This window comes from Crotalus tigris, unplaced genomic scaffold (genome assembly GCF_016545835.1).
Source record: "Crotalus tigris isolate CLP2741 ecotype Arizona unplaced genomic scaffold, ASM1654583v1 scf7180000017614.5298720, whole genome shotgun sequence".
Taxonomy (NCBI): Eukaryota; Metazoa; Chordata; class Lepidosauria; order Squamata; family Viperidae; genus Crotalus; species Crotalus tigris.
Window position 1 is genome coordinate 769,474 of NW_024096513.1, and position 22,071 is coordinate 791,544.

General features: G+C 39.2%; 1 protein-coding gene across 1 annotated transcript; it reads right to left on the reverse strand.

Moving 5' to 3' along the window:
• Window positions 1-4,958: 4,958 nt before the first annotated feature.
• Window positions 4,959-11,276, reverse strand: LOC120300621 (vomeronasal type-2 receptor 26-like). The gene is made up of 6 exons (XM_039326877.1): window positions 11,083-11,276; window positions 10,130-10,421; window positions 8,859-9,722; window positions 6,540-6,635; window positions 5,995-6,121; window positions 4,959-5,857 (listed from the first exon to the last, which is right to left on the reverse strand). The coding sequence occupies exons 1-6, from the start codon at window positions 11,274-11,276 to the stop codon at window positions 4,959-4,961; spliced, it is 2,472 nt and encodes an 823-aa protein (XP_039182811.1).
• Between the last annotated feature and the right edge of the window lie 10,795 nt (window positions 11,277-22,071).

Genomic DNA, 22,071 nt, shown 5'->3' on the forward strand with positions numbered 1-22,071 from the left:
TATGGGCAGCTGCACTTTGAACAATTTGGAGCTTCCAGATATTTTTCAAAAGCAGCCCTTATAGAGCTCCATGTGCAGTGGTGATTTATTAATTGGTGGCATGGCGTCCCACATAGTTTATTACTTTTATGAATTGAAATTGAAGGAACATCCCTGTGCAAAACCTTATGATATTCCATTGTAAAAGTTTTTTTCTTTTTATAATCTTAGCTAGTTTCCCGAAAACAGCTGATATTACTAAAAGGTGTTTCAGCATAAATGTAGGCTTTATATCTAATGTAAGCCACTCTGTCTTTCAAATGTTTCTAGTTGTGGGAGATAAAATAATATTTGTGTCAGAACCCATTTTTCCTGGGGGGGGGCGGGAATCTATTTCATTTTTTATTGAGGGTCTGCCATTCTCCTGAGGGGGAAGGGGAAGCCTCTTTGGTATGTTCTCTATTTCACTACAATGTATCCTTCCTGCTGTTTCTACATACTTGCTCTTTGAATTATCTCTCCCTTGATGTTACCTTGGGGTGAGAAAGGAATGTACCTCAGGCCATCTGGCATATTTTTCGCTGTGGAAGGGAAGGTGCAAAGATCCAACAACATCTTCACAAGCATGGGAATGGACCCCGTTATCAGCTCCTTTCCCACAGCAGATTTAACACCTGAGGATTGGCCCATTCAAACATACCTGATGAACTATTGGGGTGGGGTTTGCGTGAGAATCCTTTAACCTATTGATCTGAGTGGGAAACCCTCAGATCCTGCCTATTATGCCTGCGATCAGCTTCTCTAATAAAAGTTCCTTTTGGAAAGAAACTGTTCCAAGAGTCCTTCTTTCTTAGGATGAGATTTTGAAGTGGGCCCTGACAATTTGTTAGATTATGTTAAAATGTTTGCAACCGAAGGTTAGAAACTTCTGTTGCAGGAAACCTTTTGAAGATTTTTAGTGAGCTTAAGGTAATCCAAATATAAAATACAAAGCAAAATAAAAATAGAAAATTAGGGGAAGGAACAAAAGAGGAAAAGAAAATATAAGGTACAAAGGAAAAAAGAAAAAAGCATTGACTTCCAACTCTTTTTAGCACAGTAGAAGATAATAACATTATAAGCTCAACTTTTTCTTTTACACATTAGTATATACTAGCTATTCCTATAACAATGAATCTATCTAATCAACAAAAGTTTCATTTTTTCATCACAACACAAAATCCAAAAGTGATTTCCAAATACAAAACATAATTAAATATATTCTTCTCTTTGAATAAAGCAATCCATTTAACCAGTTCTGCTTTTTCTTCCTTGCTGTGGGAAAAAATATACATTTCTGTTTGCACTTAAAAATCTTTATAAACTATCACCATTTATATTAAGAAAATTCACTATACTCTTTCAGACTCTTTAACCTTAGAGGGAAAAATATTTTTTAAGATCTATTTTAAATCTATTTGAAAACACTAAACTTTTATTTAAAAACATTTCTAAAGTCAAAAAGTTCTAATACATCTTTGTAAAAAAATTCCATTTAATGTACATTAAAGTTTGCTTTCAGTCAGACTAATAAAATTCCAAGTAACTCCAATTAACTCATAGAATAAAAAAATTCTTCTTGTATACATCATTTTAAAAACCCTAAACTTTTCTTTAAGCTAATACATATTTTTCTTTAATTTTCTCTTAACACAGATAAATACACTTTTGAATGATGGTAAATCTTGTAATATTTATTAAGCTTCTAGTAATTTAGGATAATTATTAATTATCCTAAAACTTGTAATATTTTGCAAGTTTTAGGAATTATTTATGCATTATATATAAAGGGAAAAAAACACATTTTCAAATCCACTTTACATTAAAATTTTCATTCTATTGCAAATATCAGACAGATGAAAATCCATCCTAATTCCAATTGACACATTATGTTTAAGTCACTCCTTCCAGTTTATCTTCATAAAATAAAATCTTTTTCTTCTTGGAATGTTTATCAAGTAGTCATAAACGTCTCAAGGCTGTCTCAACTTTGTTAGTGCCCATGAAGAAAAAGTCCCAAAATTGTCTCTTTGAAAGCTGCATGTTTTCTTGGAACTCTTCTTTCAATTATATTGGGAGGTTTATGTTTAAACCATCAAAATCAAGATTCATGTTGCAGGATCGCTGGTGGAATTACACGTAGCACTCCAATCCTTCGAATCATGATTGTTTAATAACCCAAAGTCTATACCAGATCACTTTTTTGTCAAACTCCTCGCTGTTCCCGGGGAGACCCTCAATTCACCGGCACTTGGCTCTTGGTTGTCAATCCACTCCTGTATCCATGAGGGAGGGGCATATGTTTCAGCAGGTGGAGAGTTACTCTGCTGCTGGTTATTCCCTGTCTGGGTGTTTCCAAGGCCCGACTCCTCCGTCAACCCTCTTTGCCGAAGGCACGTAATGTTACATTGTTTTTCTCCGGAGGGACGGTCATGCATTGCCCATGCTCTTAATATTACATGTGCTGTGCATAGGTCCACATGTCTGTTGATGGATTCTTCGTTAGAGAGCCACGCCTCTTTAAGGAGCCGGCCCCCCTTCGTGCTGTCACTGGCCATCACCTGCACGTTGCTGAAATCGAACCTATGCCCAGATTCTAGCATATGCGCCCCGATTTGGGAATACTGGTCGCCTCTCCTTACCACCAACTTATGCTCGTGAATTCTAGTTTTGACACGTTTGGAGGTCTCCCCCACGTAGTTAGCAGAGCAACCTTCACAGTTGATCCTGTAAATGACATTGGACTTCTCCATGGTGGGGAGTGGATCTTTCAATCTCATCACCTTAGATCGCAGGGTCTGGTTGGGGTTATGTGCCACCCTCACATCATAGGGTGCCAATATTCTAGCCGTGGCTTCTGAGACGGTGTTGATATACGGGAGAGTGATACGAAGTCTCTGTGATGTATGTTCTTCTGTATGGGACCTAATGGGGAGGGAGGGTCTGGATGATAGTCCATGGCGCCTGATGAATTACAGCTTGCAACACAGAAACTACGATCAAAACGCAGGTGGATTGGCTGGGACCCATGACGAGGTCAAGAAGCCGGGTGCAAAGAACGCCACACTTATAAATAGCTTCTCCCATCGACTGGAGACCACCCTGATGATGCTGGCAGATGCCAGCAAAAGCTTGGTTTTATTCTGGTTTTATTAAAACTTTTTATAGTTTTATAACTTCCTGGTGTTCGTATATTTTATTGTTTAATATATATATATATATATATATATATATATATATATATATATATAGGTCTTTGGTTGTTCGGGTTTTCTCCCGCGTAAAATTGGAAGTGTCTTGGCAACGTGGTGTGGCTTTGGGTTTGACTTTAAAAATACCAGAACCATTGCCAAAAGTGAACATTTTAATAACAGAATAATCAGAGAAGCCATCGAGATAGAAAAAAACCACACAGGAGGTCACCACCACACATCCACGCAAAAAACAAACCCAAAGCCACACCGATGACGAGGCACGACCACAAACCAGAAGCCAGACCACAGCTGCATCATTAGCCACTTTAACCCCCCCAATCCATACATGAAGCAAACTGACACCCTCCATGAAGAAGAAGCACGACCATGAACGCGAAGCCAAAAAATAATAAGGCAGCCCAAAATCTCAAACCCCTCTGCAACTCAGACTAACCTGAGCACAACCAAACAGAACACTCCCCCAGCCAATCAGAGCACAGCCAAGCCCCTAACCATTCAGAACACACCTCCACCCAATCAGAACACAGCCAAGCTCCCACCCAATCAGTTCATACCCCCACTGGCAGTTAAAAGGAAAAAACAGCTAAGACCACACATTGCTGCTCAAAGCACGAAGCTGAAAACACCAGCCTGAAGATGACGAATGGGACTTCGTCGAAACGTCGCCAAGACACTTCCAATTTTACGCAGGAGAAAACCCGAACAACCAAAGACCTACATATATATATATATATATATATATATATATATATATATATTTACAGTATATCCCATCTTTTTACTTAACTCAAAGCCGCAACCATGTGCAATTCACCTTCCTGGTCATATTTTCCTGACCACAACATACCTGTGAGATGGGATGGGATTGGAGACAGTTTTTGCCTTAACGTCATCAACCTGGCTTTCAAGTCCAAGCAAGGACTTGCACTTATGGTCTCCCATTTTCTAGTCCAATGCCTTTAACATTAGACCAAACTGAAATACTTTTAAACATAGAAATTATATTTAATTATATTAAACCTCTATGAAAGAAGAGTCAGGATTGCAATGGCACCATATCAAAGTCTTTCCTGAAATTGCACAATAAACCACCTTTAATCTTCCAAGTAGGTGAGAAATGCAGTGCTTTTTTTGTTAAAAAAAAAAAAAAGGTGCTGGAACTCACACACATTATACAACCTGCCCACCCTGCAAGGTTCCATCCAAAAAAGGTGCTGGAACTGTGTTCTGGGCATTCTATGACAAAAAAAGCCTTGGAGAAATCCATCTTCACTTCTTCATTTCTATAGACAGTGAATTGCAAATGAAAATCTCCTAGAGCAACCGCATCTCCATTTCTTTTGTGGCATCTTCAAAGCAAGATTCCCTATCTTCTGTAGGGTCTCCAAATTTCCAAGTTCTCATACAAAAAATGTTTGAGTGAAGGGAGCAAAGCCATTTCAAAGAAGTCCTCCTCTCCTTATCCAAATCAACAATCAACACACATATTGCTGGCTGGAAAACATCTATAAATAATTAAACAATCTTTGAAAGAGGTTGAAAATGCTACAATAAAACACTTCTTTTGATATGGGCAATTATAATAAATCTTGCTACTAAGAATAATCTTCCACAAAGCCTTGTTTGACAGAAATAAAACTTCTATATATATCCTGTAGACAGCAAACAGTCTTTCTATTCCTTTTTGTGAGCAATCTTTCCTTTCAAGAAAGTTCACATAGGATACTAATTTCTCTTTGTGAGTTGCTCCCTGTGATTGAGGTCAGGCCTAAAAACAATTATGTAGCATTTTGGCAAAAATATGCATCCCAGTAATGCAGCGCTGGAGGACAAGATGGAGAAGATCTCCACAGCTACCATGGCTTTGCCTTTTGTGCTCAGATAGGCTGGAAAGAAGGAGATCCATACACAGCAAAAGGCCAACATGCTGAAGGTGATGAACTTGGCTTCGTTGAAGCTGTCAGGTAGTTTACGGGCAAGAAAAGCCACAAAAAAGCTGGCAATGGCCAAGATACCCATGTAGCCTAAGACACAATAAAAGAAGAAATCTGACCCCTCATTGCATTGCAAAATTATTTCTTGGAGTTCTGAATACATGTCCAACTCAGGGAATGGTGGAGATGTTGACAACCAAATAATGCAAATCAATACTTGAAAGAGAGAACAGGAAAGGACAGTGTAAAAAGCCACTCTTTTCCCCACCCATTTCCTCATCTGAGATCCTGGTTTAGTGGCCATGAAAGCCACAACTACAGTGATGGTTTTAGCCAAGACACTAGAAATGGCCACTGAGAAAGTGATGCCAAACATTGATTGTCGGAGAAGGCAGATCACTTTGCCAGGATGGCTGAGAAAGAACAAAGAGGAGAGAAAACAGAGCAGAAGAGAGACAAGCAGGGTGTAGGTGAGGAACCTGTTGTTGGCTTTGACAATCGGAGTATCCCTGTTCTTAATAAAAGTTCCAAGTATCCAAGTTGTCAAGAAAAAGAAACAAAGAGCTGCTGAGGCTAAACCAATTCCTAGGGTTTCTTCAAAAGTTAGAAATACCATCGCTTTCAGGATACATCCATTCTTTTCTTTATTTGGATACTGATCTTCTGAACATTCAAAACAGTCATCCATATCTGGAAGAAAAATCAAGGATACTTTTTCATCTAGGCATTTCATATTACTGAAAATTGTCTTATTAATTTTATGCCTCCAAGTAGTTTATTAAAGTATGCTTAATTCTAATAAAAAAATGATAGAATTCCTATCCTACCATTTTGATTTGAAATCTTCCCTTCTGGACATGGAACACAGGCATAGCAGCAGAATTGTTCCCCCTCAATCCCTTTCTTCCAGGATCCAGGGAAACAAGGGTCATTGCATCGAGAAAGTGGAAGAACCTGGTGATAAGCATAAAAGGTTTTGAAATTGGGGGTATTTAAAACAGTTTGTAATTTTTCTCCTTTATTGTGGGGAATTATTTTTGACTTCTGAAAGAATACTTAATTTATCAACTTCATCAACAAGTTAAAATGATATAGAAATTACAGTGATGTACAAAAGGTCCTTTGTGAAGGGCAGGATGATTAAATAAGTGCACATGTTGACAATCTAATGGAAAAGTGCTACTCTCATGACTTAAAACACAAATGCTAACCAAATGTGCAAATATGGCTTTTACATTGTTATGTAAGTGCTTCATCATCAGCAATATTTGAAAAGAATATGCCATTGTTTCTTTAAAAAACCAGAAAGCAGATTTGAAAAGAGATTGTGTTCAATATGGGACCATGATGAATTATGGCATTGTCGATTTACCTGGTTAAAAGCTAGATTCCAGACGATCACATCTTCATCAATGAGTAATTCCTTCCCTTTTGGGGCCTGTAGATCCAGCTTTCCAACTCTAACTCTCTGAAAGGATCTGTTTGGAAAAGTGATCAAGTTGGTGATGTCGAATCCACCTGTTGCTTTTCCTTTCTTATTCAGGAACACTCTCTCCCCAACTGAATTGTTAAAAGAAATGCCTTGAAGAAATGAATGGAGCTACTTAAAAGGAAATAGAAGAGAAAGAAAATTGAAAGGCTAATAATGGAGAAGAGAACACCATATTCAATTTTCATTCTTACCATTCCTATAACTATTATTATATATGTATGCTTAGAAATTTGATAATTGATATTGCGTGAAAATAATTAATTAATTAATTTTATATTATTTTAAGGAAAGGTAAGAAGGAATTGAAGCAGAATGAAAATACACTTTTGGAAATAACATTTAACACAGTTTCCTTCAGTTATGATTTGGGTTTCCTACTGAAAGAAAGAGATGGGACTACCAGACCATCTCATTTGTCTCTTGAGAAATGTATATGCAGTTCAAGAAGCAACAGTGAGAACTGGACACGGAACCACAGATTGGTTCAAAATTGGAAAAGGAGTCTGGCAAGGCTGTATACTGTTGCCCTGCCTATTTAACTTATATGCAGAGCACATCATGAGAAAGGCAGGGCTAGATGAATCAAAATTTGGAATTAAGATTGCTGGGAGAAATATCAACAACCTAAGATATGCAGATGATACCACTCTAATGGCAGAAAGTGAAGAGGAACTAAAGAGCCTCTTGATGCGGGTGAAGAAGGAGAGTGCAAAAGTCGGCTTGAAACTCAACATTAAGAAAACCAAAATCATGGCATCCAGCCCTCTCAATTCCTGGCAAATAGATGGGGAAGAAATGGAGGTAGTGACAGATTTTATTTTTCTGGGCTCAAAAGTCACCTCAGATGGTGACTGCAGCCAAGAAATTAAAAGATGCTTGTTCCTGGGAGGAAAGCTATGGCAAATCTAGACAGCATACTAAAAAGCAGAGACATCACCCTGCCATCAAAAGTATACTCCAGACCATCGTTTTCCCAGTTGCAATGTACGGCTGTGAAAGTTGGACCATAAGAAAGGCTGAGCGCAAAAGAATTGAGGCCTTTGAACTATGGTGCTGGAGAAGACTCCTGCGAGTCCCTTGGACTGCAAGGCGTTCAAACCGGTCAGTCCTAGAAGAGATCAACCCCGACTGCTCTTTAGAAGGCCAGATCCTGAAGTTGAAACTCAAATACTTTGGCTACCTAATGAGAAGGAAGGACTCACTGGAGAAGAGCCTAATGCTGGGAAAGATTGAGGGCAATAGAAGGGGACGACAGAGAATGAGATGGCTGGATGGAGTCACTGAAGCAGTAGGTGTGAACTTAAATGGACTCCAGAAGATGGTAGAGAACAGGAAGACCTGGAGGAACGTTGTCCATGGGGTCGCAATGGGTCGGACACAACTTCTCAATTAACAACAACAATTAACAACAACAACTGAAAGAACTAATTCAACCTAATCCATATATAATCTTGCCTCATTGATACAAAGCTATTTTAGAGTTTCAGGTCTGACTAAATTCCTCTAACAAAATTTTAGAATCTGAGATTTCTTTGATAGATAGATTAGTGGTAGAGATAATTGCAAACATAGGTGTGGTTCATATTATTTATACATATATTAAAAAGACCACTTTTATTTTATTCCTCTAAAACCCTGATAGAGACAGAAACTGCATGAGCCACATAAAAAGTTCTTGGAGAATTATTTTTGGAGGGGACAATGAAAAGTAATTTAGATTATCATTTTAATTATCTCTTATTTTGGAAGCTATGCTGATTAACTAAATAACTCCTGCCCACATCTAAACCATAATTCATAGAGTAGCTTCTTGATGATCAGAATAACAATAAAAACAGAAACTGTTATTTCTATAAATAATTTAGATATAACAATAAAACACAGTTGGAAGGAACCTTGGGGATCTTGTAGAACACCATGCTCAAGGAGAAGATCCTGTACCATTTCACACAATTAGCTATCCTTCTCTTCCTAGAAATCTCCAGTGTTGGATCATCAACAGCTTCTAAAGGAAAGTAGTTCCACTATTTAATTGTTAATTGTTCTTGCAGTGAGGAAAGTCTTCCTTATTTCTATGCTGTTTCTGATACTTGATTCCACGTGCAGAAAAGATTAAGACTTTCTACAATGAATTCAAAAGATAATTCTACATCAAACTGTTCATTGAAATGAAAGCGGTATCAAATGCAAAGGGAATACCTGCCAAGCCTGCAGATATTGAAAATCGGGTTTTTTATCCATCTTAGTTTTCTTTCTATTGAACTCCAGAATGAGTAGACCTTGCAAAGCATGAGCCACAGCATAAACAGCATTGTAGATACTATAGCTTTGGCCAGTCATTTCCATTTCAAATACAAGTGCAGGAAGGTCCTCCAGCTTCATCTCCCCAGTGCATTTCCTACTCTGCATTTTTTGTAACTCTGATTTTGGAAATGAACAATCAAATGATTGTTCCCAAACTTCCTGCAGAAACCCATCTTTGTTGTTTGAAAGAGGATTTGCAGTCTGAAGAAATTTCTTGAAACCTACAACTGCTCTTGAATGAACAGTGAAGGAAATAGCCCCATGGAACATTTTGAGATCCCATGTGATTTGAAATCCTGATAATATGAAATCAATCTGTGCAGTCATGATCCACACCTTTCTAAATAATGCAGTTTCCTTGCTCTCAGGATCTGCCAAAAATGTGACAAATCTTAACCACAAAATTGCCCAGGATTCTCCATGGACAAGAAATGCATTGGTTTTGCTGTTCATAAAATTAATGGAGATAATTGAGACTGTATGATAAAGTTCTTGGAGGTCTTCTAAGTGGATCAGTTGTGCAAGCCTTTCTATGAATGATGAGCAGATTCCGTTCTCTGAAAGTAAGGGCTGTATTTTCTGTAAGAAATTTTCTCCATTATTGTTATCAACAGCATAAATCCCAATCCACGTCCACCCGAAATGGTGAAGTAGTTGGATAATTCCAATGTATTGATGGTCCTCTTTTGGGACCATGAAATAAAGTGAAGAGAGCTTACTGGTCTGAAATGCATCTTGGGCCAATGAGCCATATGTCAGCTAAAAAAAAGTGGAGTACAATTCTGTTCAAATATTAAATTGAACTTATTTTTTCTAGTCTAGTTTTCCTATAAAATATATCTAAGAATTTTGTTTCCTAGCATTCTTCTAAATATTAATACAAAAGAAATGTGCTGGAATTACTTCAAGCACATTTAAAAGATCAATTGTTTTAATATGGGCAAAGAGTAGTACATTGAAATCTTCCCTTAGATATGGAATGTCTCTAGATATTCAATTCCTGTAATTGGCATAGTAGTATCAGAAAAGAATGCTACGTAGTAGACCTTAAGACATGCAGAACATCCTAACACAAACCTAAGTCTTTGATGCTCATTAATTATTCCATAACAACAACAACAACAACAACATATAGTTTTTTTGTACTCAGCCCCATCACAGCTTACTTGTGAAAACTTGAAGAAACCCATTATTTCAGAAATATAAGATGATGTATCAAAATCCAATCCTCCAATAATAGCCATGAGTTTTTTCTGGCGATCACATTTGTAGTTAAGGACAAATTCCTGGGATTTAAAAAAGAGGTCCAGAGTAGTGCGATAGGTCATCCTTGGGTTGTAGTAACTGTCATAGATGTGGAACCCAAGAGTGACATTAGGTAAGATCTGGCAGTCCTCATTGATCTCCTTCACAGCAAAGGCCAAGGCAAGGACGTGCTGATGAAATTTGGTGATTATACTGCAAATAATTGAAATACCCTTGTTGTAAAAGTAAGCTGACAATTCTCATAAGGCGGCATTATTTCTTAAGAATAATAGCCATTTCTTTCTTTGATAGTAATAAAAACATAATATCTTTTCTAAAATTCCTAATTATAAACCCTGATGATATCACCTAATTTGTTTAATTAAATATCTGCAAGAAAATAATCAAATTCAGAGAGCATCAAGGACCCCTCATTTCAACACTGTGCTAAAATATTCTCCTTTATTGATAATTTCTCCACAGTTTAAATTTACCTTTTACACAGTATTTCAATGACTTGTAAGAAATATATACTTTTCAAAGTTCTATATTTATTTTCTATGAGATTTTCAGAAAATGATAAATGAACAGGTTTAGCAGGTGTCACCATTTACTCTTTGTATGTTTTGGGAGGAGAGATAATGCCAAACCTTTTAAAAAATTAGCTCAATTTCAGTAAATATTCAACAATGTGTGTGAAAGTTTTTTTTAAAAAATGTGAAGAATATTATTTCTTCTGCAAGAACCAGATATAATTGAAAGACGCAGAAAGCATAGATGCCATAGAAGAACCCTACATTTATGCACAAACAGCTTTTACTTTTATAAGGGATTTTTGGACATCTGGCTAAGATTAGCAAAGGAAAATTCTTACATTGGTACATCATTAGGTCTTCTGGCAGGATGTTCATTAAATTTCATTTCAAAAAAGTGGTAAAGAATGTGGGACGCTATTCCACCAATGATGAAGTCTCCAGGCTGGTACCACTCATGTGGAACAAGGAAAGCATTACTTGCAGGGCACCTCAAAGTAGCTACTTTGTACATTGAGAAAATCAGAAAGTACATCTTGATGCTTTTGTTATTGTGAAAATGTTATATCTTCCACCCTAACCATAGGGAAATATATATATATATATTCCAATATTTCATCTAAGGATTAATCCAAGGTTTATATCTAAGAATGCATCTAAATAGAAAATCTATCATTTTTTATTTCAAGATGCATGAAAGTACAACTTGTATCTTGAATATCACAAGAACTGGAAAAGATACTCTGGCAGAAAAGAACAGAGGGTAGAAACCTGAAGCAATGTATCTGACAGTGACACTATTAACCCTTGTACCAAACTCTCTGTGGTTCATGACTTACTTTATATCTTGATTGTTGTTGAATTTAAATACCCTTCTGTGCAGCCTTTGATGTTTGGGCCAAGCTAAGAAAAAAATGGTGATTCCTCTAGGAGATAATTATTTTGTTTTGATGAGATAATGTCTGATGATTCATCTATTTTTTAAAATCAGCAATTGCCAGCAAAAGTAGTATAAATGATGGATTCCAGTGAAGATGGAGAACTGATGACATGCCCGGGGAGAGAGATTTATTTATTTATTAAATGAAGGATACAAAGTTGTAATTTGAAGCTTAGTCTGCTTTGCTGTGGGTGGCTAAAATGTTCTGATTTTTATGATTCCTTCTTGGCCAGCAAATCCTAAGGGACTTACAAAAAAGTAACTCTTTGACTAAAATGGGAATTAAAGAGGAGAAAATTATGAGAGATGTATTTGAAAAATCATTAAATAAAACTCATTAGTTCATAAAATAAAACTCATTAGTTCATAGATCAACTATTCAAGTATGTTAAAAAAAACCTACTCAAACTCCTTCAGAGATACAGTTATGTGTAGAAAGTTATCAAACCACCAAGGCAATTGCATAAGTAGGTGGTAATGTAGAGGAGTTAATTGCAATTTTGGAAACTTTATTAATGACATTTCCCATTTGAATTGTTATTGCCTTGGGAACGCAGGAGAACAACGGGGAGATGAGAAGCCTGTTCTCTATAATCTTAGAGCTTCCACACGCTCCTACAGACATTTGAGAGGTACGACTCCCCATAGGAATGCACAAGGAGATGCAAGTCATGACTGTAAGGATTCCGCCCCTCTCCTTTTAAGGAAGATTGCATACCCCCAAGTAATGAGTGAACACACGAACAACAGTGAAGGGACATCCCCCTCAGAAAAAGGGGTCAGCAATCAATTTGTGGGTGCCACGAATTCTGGAGAGGGTGTTAAAATCACCCCCATTGAAGAGAAAATAGAAAGGGGAGTTAATAAAGTGATACGAAGGATCGGGAAACAGGATGATGTAAAGACAATGGAATCATGGGCTACAGAGACAAACAATGAGGGTATAGTTTTGAAAGAGGATCGTAATCAGAGAAACAGGGGGAGGAGAAGAGAAATAGAGAGTACCAAGAAGGAGGATGAGGTGAATAAACAACATAAACACAGATAGTGCACATCTAATTACGTGGAATTAAGGAGTCCCCCCGACTTACAGTTATGCAAAGAAGGGAGGAAGAGCTGCCGTACCAGCACAAGTAAGGAAAGTGAGGGAATTACAGCTTGCAACACAGAAACTACGATCAAAATGCAGGTGGATTGGCTGGGACCCATGACGAGGTCAAGAAGCCGGGTGCAAAGAACGCCACACTTATAAATAGCTTCTCCCATCGACTGGAGACCACCCTGATGATGCTGGCAGATGCCAGCGAAAGCTTGGTTTTATTCTGGTTTTATTAAAACTTTTTATAGTTTTATAACTTCCTGGTGTTCGTATATTTTATTGTTTAATATATATATATGTTTTCTGAGGTTTTCGCGGGTATTTGTATATAGGTCTTTGGTTGTTCGGGTTTTCTCCCGCGTAAAATTGGAAGTGTCTTGGCAACGTTTCGACGAAGTCACATTCGTCATCTTCAGGCTGGTGTTTTTAGCTTCTTGCTTTGAGCAGCAATGTGTGGTTTTAGCTGTTTCTTCCTTTTAACTGCCAGTGAGGGTATGAACTGATTGGATGGGAGCTTGGCTGTGTTCTGATTGGGTGGAGGTGTGTTCTGAATGGTTAGGGGCTTGGCTGTGCTCTGATTGGCTGGGGGAGTGTTCTGTTTGGTTGTGCTCAGGTTAGTCTGAGTTGCAGAGGGGTTTAAGATTTTGGGGTTAGGGAGTCGTTTGTCAATAAGGGCAGGTTTCCAAATGGCTGGTAGGCGGGAGGTATCATCTCGCTTGTTCATGCTGTGTGGGCGTTTTTCTATCTCGATGGCTTCTCTGATTATTCTGTTATTAAAATGTTCACTTTTGGCAATGGTTCTGGTATTTTTAAAGTCAATTTCATGTCCTGTGGCTTTAAGGTGTTGGACCAGGGAAGATGTTGGTTCCTCTTTTTTGACTGAGTTCTTATGTTCTTCAATGCGTGCACTTATTCTTCTGTTGGTTTGTCCGATGTATGTGGTGGGACAAGTGGTGCATGGGATTTCGTATACTCCTTGATTTTCTAATTCAATTTTATCTTTGGGGTTTCTAAGGATGGTGGATATTTTTCTGTTTGTGCAGAATGCTGTTTTGATGTTGTGTTTATGAGGATCTTACTGATTCTGTCTGTGGTGCCTTTTATGTATGGGAGGAGGGCTTTGCCGTTTTCTTGTTCTTTGTCTTGGATTTTAGTGGGGGTTTCTTTTTGGATTAGGTTTGTAATCTTATTTCTATGGAATCCATTGGATGTTAGTACATTGGTGAGAGTGTGTAGTTCGGGTTTTAGGTGTTGTTCGTCAGCTAAGCGTTTTGTTCTGGAGATGAGTGTCTTGGCTACAGAGTTGATCTGTGCTGGGTGGTGGTGTGAGAGAGCGTGCAGATAGCGGTTTGTGTGTGTTTTCTTCTGGTAGATGGTGTGTCCTAGGGAGCCATTGGATTTCTTGTAGACTAAGACATCCAGGAAGGGAAGTTGGTTGTTAGCTTCTGTTTCCATGGTGAACTGTATTTTGGGGTGTAGGCTGTTGAGGTGTGTGAGGAAGTTGTCCAGTTTTTCTTTCCCATGTGGCCAGATTATGAAGGTGTCGTCTACGTATCTGAGCCAGAGTTTGGGTTTGTGATCCGATTTTTCTAGAGCTTGGGTTTCAAAGTGTTCCATGTAGAGGTTGGCAATGACAGGTGAGAGGGGTGATCCCATGGGTGCTCCTTCTGTTTGTTTGTATTTTTGTCCATTATAGATGAAGTATGTGTTGGATAGGCAGTGGTTGGTCAGATCTAAGATGTGTTTGGGGGGGTTATATTTGTTTTGAATAGCTGTCAAGGCTTCTTTGATAGGCACTTGGGTGAAGAGGGATATGACATCGAAGCTCACTAGTAGGTCGCTGGGCTGTAAGCTTTGTTTCTTTATGATCTCTATAAACTGGAATGAGTTTTTTACGTGTGAGGTGATGGATTCTGCATAGGGCTGTAGTTGTTTGGCGAGAAATTTGGCTAGGTTTTGTAGAGGTGAGCCTATGGAGCTGACTATAGGTCTGAGTGGGGTTCCTTCTTTGTGTATCTTGGGGAGACCATAGAGTTTGGGGCATCTGGATGATTTCTCTCTGGGAATGATTCTTTGCTGGATCTCTTCGCTAATGGGGGAGGCTTTTATTTTGGATCTGGTGGTTTTTTCCAGGTAGGTGGTGGGATCTGTATTTAGGGGTTTGTATGTGGAGTCTTGGAGTAGGTTGGTTAATTTGGTTTGGTAGTCAGATGTGTTCATAACCACCGTGGCGTTGCCCTTGTCTGCTGGTAGGATTATTATGCTGGTGTCTTCTTTCAGGTTACGTAGTGCTGTCTGTTCCTCTTTGGGTAAGTTGCTTTTGGGTGGCTTGCTGGTGCAGAGGATGTTGGTGATTTTGAGTCTGATTTTGTTAGCGTCATCGGGGTTGATTTTGGTCAGGCTGGTTTCAACTCCACATATAATGGTTTCAGTGGGGATGTGTTTGGGAGCGACTGCAAAGTTGAATCCTTTGGAAAGGACATTGGTTTCGGCTTTGGTGAGGATCCTATCTGAGATGTTATGCACTGTTTGTTTCATGTGTGGCTGTGAGGGAGGAGGGGTTTGTTTCTGGCGTTCTTGTAGTCTTCGGAGTTTGTTGGTGTGTGTATCTGTCTTGAGGGTGGTCTGATCACAAACCCAAACTCTGGCTCAGATATGTAGACGACACCTTCATAATCTGGCCACATGGGAAAGAAAAACTGGACAACTTCCTCACACACCTCAACAGCCTACACCCCAAAATACAGTTCACCATGGAAACAGAAGCTAACAACCAACTTCCCTTCCTGGATGTCTTAGTCTACAAGAAATCCAATGGCTCCCTAGGACACACCATCTACCAGAAGAAAACACACACAAACCGCTATCTGCACGCTCTCTCACACCACCACCCAGCACAGATCAACTCTGTAGCCAAGACACTCATCTCCAGAACAAAACGCTTAGCTGACGAACAACACCTAAAACCCGAACTACACACTCTCACCAATGTACTAACATCCAATGGATTCCATAGAAATAAGATTACAAACCTAATCCAAAAAGAAACCCCCACCAAAATCCAAGACAAAGAACAAGAAAACGGCAAAGCCCTCCTCCCATACATAAAAGGCACCACAGACAGAATCAGTAAGATCCTTCATAAACACAACATCAAAACAGCATTCTGCACAAACAGAAAAATATCCACCATCCTTAGAAACCCCAAAGATAAAATTGAATTAGAAAATCAAGGAGTATACGAAATCCCATGCACCACTTGTCCCACCACATACATCGGACAAACCAACAGAAGAATAAGTGCACGCATTGAAGAACATAAGAACTCAGTCAAAAAAGAGGAACCAACATCTTCCCTGGTCCAACACCTTAAAGCCACAGGACACGAAATTGACTTTAAAAATACCAGAACCATTGCCAAAAGTGAACATTTTAATAACAGAATAATCAGAGAAGCCATCGAGATAGAAAAACGCCCACACAGCATGAACAAGCGAGATGATACCTCCCGCCTACCAGCCATTTGGAAACCTGCCCTTATTGACAAACGACTCCCTAACCCCAAAATCTTAAACCCCTCTGCAACTCAGACTAACCTGAGCACAACCAAACAGAACACTCCCCCAGCCAATCAGAGCACAGCCAAGCCCCTAACCATTCAGAACACACCTCCACCCAATCAGAACACAGCCAAGCTCCCACCCAATCAGTTCATACCCCACTGGCAGTTAAAAGGAAGAAACAGCTAAAACCACACATTGCTGCTCAAGCAAGAAGCTGAAAACACCAGCCTGAAGATGACGAATGTGACTTCGTCGAAACGTTGCCAAGACACTTCCAATTTTACGCGGGAGAAAACCCGAACAACCAAAGACCTATATATATATATATATATATATATATATATATATATGTTTTCTGAGGTTTCGCGGGTATTTGTATGTAGGTCTTTGGTTGTTCGGGTTTTCTCCCCGCATAAAATTGGAAGTATCTTGGCGACGTTTCGACGAAGTCCCATTCGTCATCTTCAGGCTGGTGTTTTCAGCTTCGTGCTTCGAGCAGCAATGTGTGGTCTTAGCTGTTTCTTCCTTTTAACTGCCAGTGGGAGTATGAACTGATTGGGTGGGAGCTTGGCTGTATTCTGATTGGGTGGAGGTGTGTTCTGATTGGTTAGGGGCTTGGCTGTGCTCTGATTGGCTGGGGGGTTGGCTGTGCTCTGATTGGCTGGGGGGTTGGCTGTGCTCTGAGGTATCATCTCGCTTGTTCATGCTGTGTGGGTGTTTTTCTATCTCAATGGCTTCTCTGATTATTCTGTTATTAAAATGTTCACTTTTGGCAATGGTTCTGGTATTTTTAAAGTCAATTTCATGTCCTCTGGCTTTAAGGTGTTGGACCAGGGAAGATGTTGGTACCTCTTTTTTGACTGAGTTCTTATGTTCTTCAATGCATGCACTTATTCTTCTGTTGGTTTGTCCGATGTATGTGGTGGGACAAGTGGTGCATGAGATTTCGTATACTCCTTGATTTTCTAATTCAATTTTATCTTTGGGGTTTCTAAGGATGGTGGATATTTTTCTGTTTGTGCAGAATGCTGTTTTGATGTTGTGTTTATGGAGGATCTAATCAGAGAAGCCATTGAGATAGAAAAACACCCACACAGCATGAACAAGCGAGATGATACCTCCTGCCTACCAGCCGTTTGGAAACCCGCCCTTATTGACAAACGACTCCCTAACACAAAAAATGATACCAGACCCACACTCACAAAAACAACACAGGATGTCACCACCACACATCCACGCAAAAAACAAACCCAAAGCCACACCAATGATGAGGCACGACCACAAACCAGAAGCCAGACCACAGCTGCATCATTAGCCACTTTAAACCCCTCCAATCCATACATGAAGCAAACTGACACCCTCCATGAAGAGCAGGCACGACCACGAACGCGAAGCCCAAAAATAGCAAGGCAGCCCAAAATCTTAAACCCCTCTGCAACTCAGACTAACCTGAGCATAACCAAACAGAACACTCCCCCAGCCAATCAGAGCACATAAGCAGGAGGAGGAGGAGGAGGAGGAGGAGGAGAAGGATGGTGTTAGAAAGGAACTTTGAGATCCTCTAGTCCAACCCTCTGCCCAGGCAGGAAACCCTGTACCATTTCAGACAAATGGCGGTCCAATCTCTTCTTAAAGACTTCAATGTTGGAACATTCACAGCAGGTTGTGGAGGCAGGTTGTTCCACTGATTAATTGTTCTAACTGTGAGGAAGTTTCAAGTTAGTTCTAGGTTGCATCTGTCTTTGGTTAGTTTCTATCCATTACTTCTTGTCTTGCTTTCAGGTGCTTTGGATAATTGTTTGACTCCCTCTTCTTTGTGGTAATCCCTGAGATATTGGAACACTGCTATCATGTCCCCCCTCATCCTTCTCTTCATTAAACTTCATTAATTTATTTATTAATTAGCCCTTGGGCCATATTAAAGTGCAAAGTTCCAGAAACAAATTATTACTAAAATTTGATAAAACCAGTTGATAATGGAATTAGATAAAATACAATTTAAAATGAAATTGGAATAAAATAAAATGAAATTGGAATAGAATACAATAATTTAAGATATAGATAGAATATAATAAAATTATATTTCGGTGTCACCTCTGCAATCTACCCTATCAGTCCCACATATGCAGATCTCAAGTGGACCATTTTGCTTAAGTACTGTGCTGTGTTAAACGTTATTTTATTACTTCTCTGCTTACCATATCAAATGCTGCTGTGAGGTCTATAAAAGCGGCAAACAGGGGTGTCCTCTTATAGGCATATCTGGCAATTAGATGGTTGAAGACAAAGCAGTTATGAATAGTGTATCGGCTTTGTCTAAAACCTGCTTGTTCTTCTGTAAAGGTATAGTTTTCCTCTACCCAGATTTCAATTCTATTTAAAAGGAACTTAGCATGTATATTTTGCTATAATGTCAATCAGACTGATGGGCCTATAATTACTAGGATCGTTTTTATTTCCTTTTTTATATATGGGGACAACTATTGCCATCTTCCACCCATCTGGTATATGGCAAGTGTTATTTATATGTGTAAAAAGACCTGCCAATACTGTTCCCCACCAATTGGGAAATTTCTTAAATAATTTTGATGATAAGAAGTCCTCACCTGGGGCTTTATTGCTCTTTAAGCTTTCAATGATGGATTATATCTCCTTTTCCAAGACTGGAGGAAAAGGGGGAGGAGTTCTAGAGTTTATTAATTCCCTGCTTAAAGACAGTTTCTCTGCAGGTTCCGTAGAAGCAAACAAACACTCATAATATTTCTCCCAGTCCTCAGCAGAGATTGGTATATCAAATGCAACCCTCCATTCCTTTAGAACTGGGGTGTCAAACTCAATTTCATTGAGAGCTGCATCAGCATTGTGGTTGCCCTCAGGGGGCTGGTTGGGTATGGCCAGGGTGGGTGCAGCCTACTGGTTGGGCATGGATGGAGTGGATGTGGCCTACTGGGTGGGTGTGGTCAGCTCTACATCGTTTGTGTCAAGGGTGCCTGTGGGGGCCTGGGCAGGAGTGGGATAGATCTTAGGGTCTCTGGCAGAAGGGGGTGGGACCAGCGCAAGTGCCAAGGCATGGTCCACTGAAGGAGCCTCACTGTTCCTCTCAGGCGATGCAGGGAGGGGGCTTATAGAGCTAAGACTGAATGTGTTTCAGCATAGATGGCCACCACAAAATTGTACATTGGCTCCCGGCTGGCCTGGGCCAGGGCCAAGGCAGGGCCAAGGCAGAGGGAGCTGTTCCCTCACTGTTTCCGGGATGGCTTCACAGGCCAAATGAAAAAACTTTGCGGGCCACATCCAGCCCCCGGACCTTGAGTTTGACATGTCTGCCTTAGAACATCTGCTACAGAGTGCATAAATATTACTGAGTTATGACTTTTAGCAGCCAATTCAAGTTTGATACAGATTGAAATGGCAAAACCTTTTTTAAAAGTTTATATTTTTTTTATTCGCTTATTAAGTGCAAAATCTCAGCTTGTATATGAACAGTAGGATTCCTCTGGGTGAGCCTCATGGCTGCCTACAATTTATTTTTCAGCCACTGGCATTCAGGGTCAACCCAACAGGGACTACCCACTCAGGCTATTTTTGTAGCAGGTTTAGTTGTAAAGTGTTTCTTCAGGATATTACAGAGATTAGATAATGAGCTGAAGGCTGACAGCCAGTCAGTAATAGATGACTGTAGGTAAGTCTTATCCTTACCTCCTAGAATTTGGAGATTATATTTCTCCAAGATATATTCACATATTACATTGTCTGAATGTTGCTTTGCTGGATGGAACGCAAATAGCAATAGCACTTAGACTTACATACTGCTTCATAGTGCTTTACAGCCCTTTCTAAGTCTGCAAATTGTCCCCAACAATCTACAGTGAGGGAAAAAAATATTTGATCCCCTGCTGATTTTGTATATTTGCCCCCTGAAAAAGAAATGATCAGTCTGAGGACTTCTGATCGGATGCCTAGATGAGACGGGAGGAAGAAGCTGGTGCTCCGGGTTCTTAGCCCAATTCCGTTCAGTCCGGTGCTCAGAAAGTTGCCCTAGAGGGGCAACAAAGAAGGAGGGAAGCTTAAAGAGTCTGGACCAGACAGCAGTCCTGCTCTACTGGATTATATGGATATGATCAGGAAGAGACAATTCTTCAAATAAGCTGATCTCAAGCCATGTAAGGTTTAAAGGTGAAAACCAGCATCTTGAATTGTACCCAGAAGCAAATGGTCAGCCAATGCAACTCCCGCAACAAAGGTGAAATATATGTTCACCTCGGTCTACACAAAACCATATGGGTGGCTGCACTTTGAACCATTTGGTGCTTCCAGATACTTTTCAAGAGCAGCCCCTTATAGAACTCCATGTGCAGTGGTGATTTATTAATTGGTGGTGTGGCATCCCACATAGTTTATTACTTTTATCAATTGAAATTGAAGGAACATCCCTGTGCAAAGCCTTATGATATTCCATTGTAAAAGTTTTCTTTTTTCTTTTTATAATCTTAGCCAGTTCCCCCCAAAATTGCTGATATTAGTAAAAGGTGTTTCAGCATAAATGTAGGTTTTATATCTAATGTAAGCCACTCTGTCTTTCAAATGTTTCTAGTTGTGGGAGGTAAGATATTTGTGTCAGAACCCATTTTTCCTGGGGGGGAATCTATTTCATTTCTTATTGAGGGTCTGCCATTCTCCTGAGGGGGAGGGGGAAGGCTCTGTGCTACGTTCTCTGTTTCACTACAATGTATCCTCGCTGCTGTTTCTACATACTTGCTCTTTGAATTATCTCTCCCTTGATGTTACCTTGGGGTGAGAAAGGAATGTGCCTCAGGCCATCTGGCATGTCTTTTGCTGTGGAAGGGAGGTGCAAAGACACAACAACATCTTCACCAGCATGGGAACGGACCCCGTTATCAGCTCCATTCCCACAGCAGACTTAATACCTGAGGACTGGCCCATTCAAACTGACCAGATGAACTATTGGGGTAGGGTTTGCTTGAGACTCCTTTAACCTTTTGATCTGAGTAGGAAACCCTCAGATCCAGCCTATCATGCCTGCTATCAGCTTCTCTTAATAAAAGTTCCTTTTGGAAAGAAACTGTTCCAAGAGTCCTGCTTTCTTAGGATGAGGTTTTGAAGTGGGCCTTGACAATTTGTTAGATTATGTTAAAGTGTTTGCAATCAAAGGTTAGAAACTTCTGTTGCAGAAAACCTTTTGAAGATTTTTAGTGAGCTTAAGGTAATTCAAATATAAAAAACAAAGCAAAATAAAAATAGAAAATTAGGGGAAGGAAAAAAAGAGGAAAAGAAAATATAAGGTATAAAGGAAAGAAGAAAAAAAGCCTTGACTTCCGATTCTTTTTAGCACAGTAGAAGATAATAACATTATATACTAGCTATTTCTATAACAATGAATCTATCTAATCAGGAAAAGTTTCATTTTTTCATCACAACACAAAATCCAAAAGTGATTTCCAAATACAAAATATAATTAAGTATATTCTTCTCTTTGAATAAAGCAACCCATTTAAACATTTCTGCTTTTTCTTCCTTGCTGTGGAAAAAATATACATTTCTGTTTGCACTTAAAAATCTTTATATACTATCACCATTTATATTAAAAAAAATTACTATCACTTTCAGACTCTTTAAGCTTAGAGGGAAAAAATACTTGTTAAAATCTATTTGAAATCTATTTGAAAACACTAAACTTTTATTTAAAAACATTTCTAAAATCAAAAAG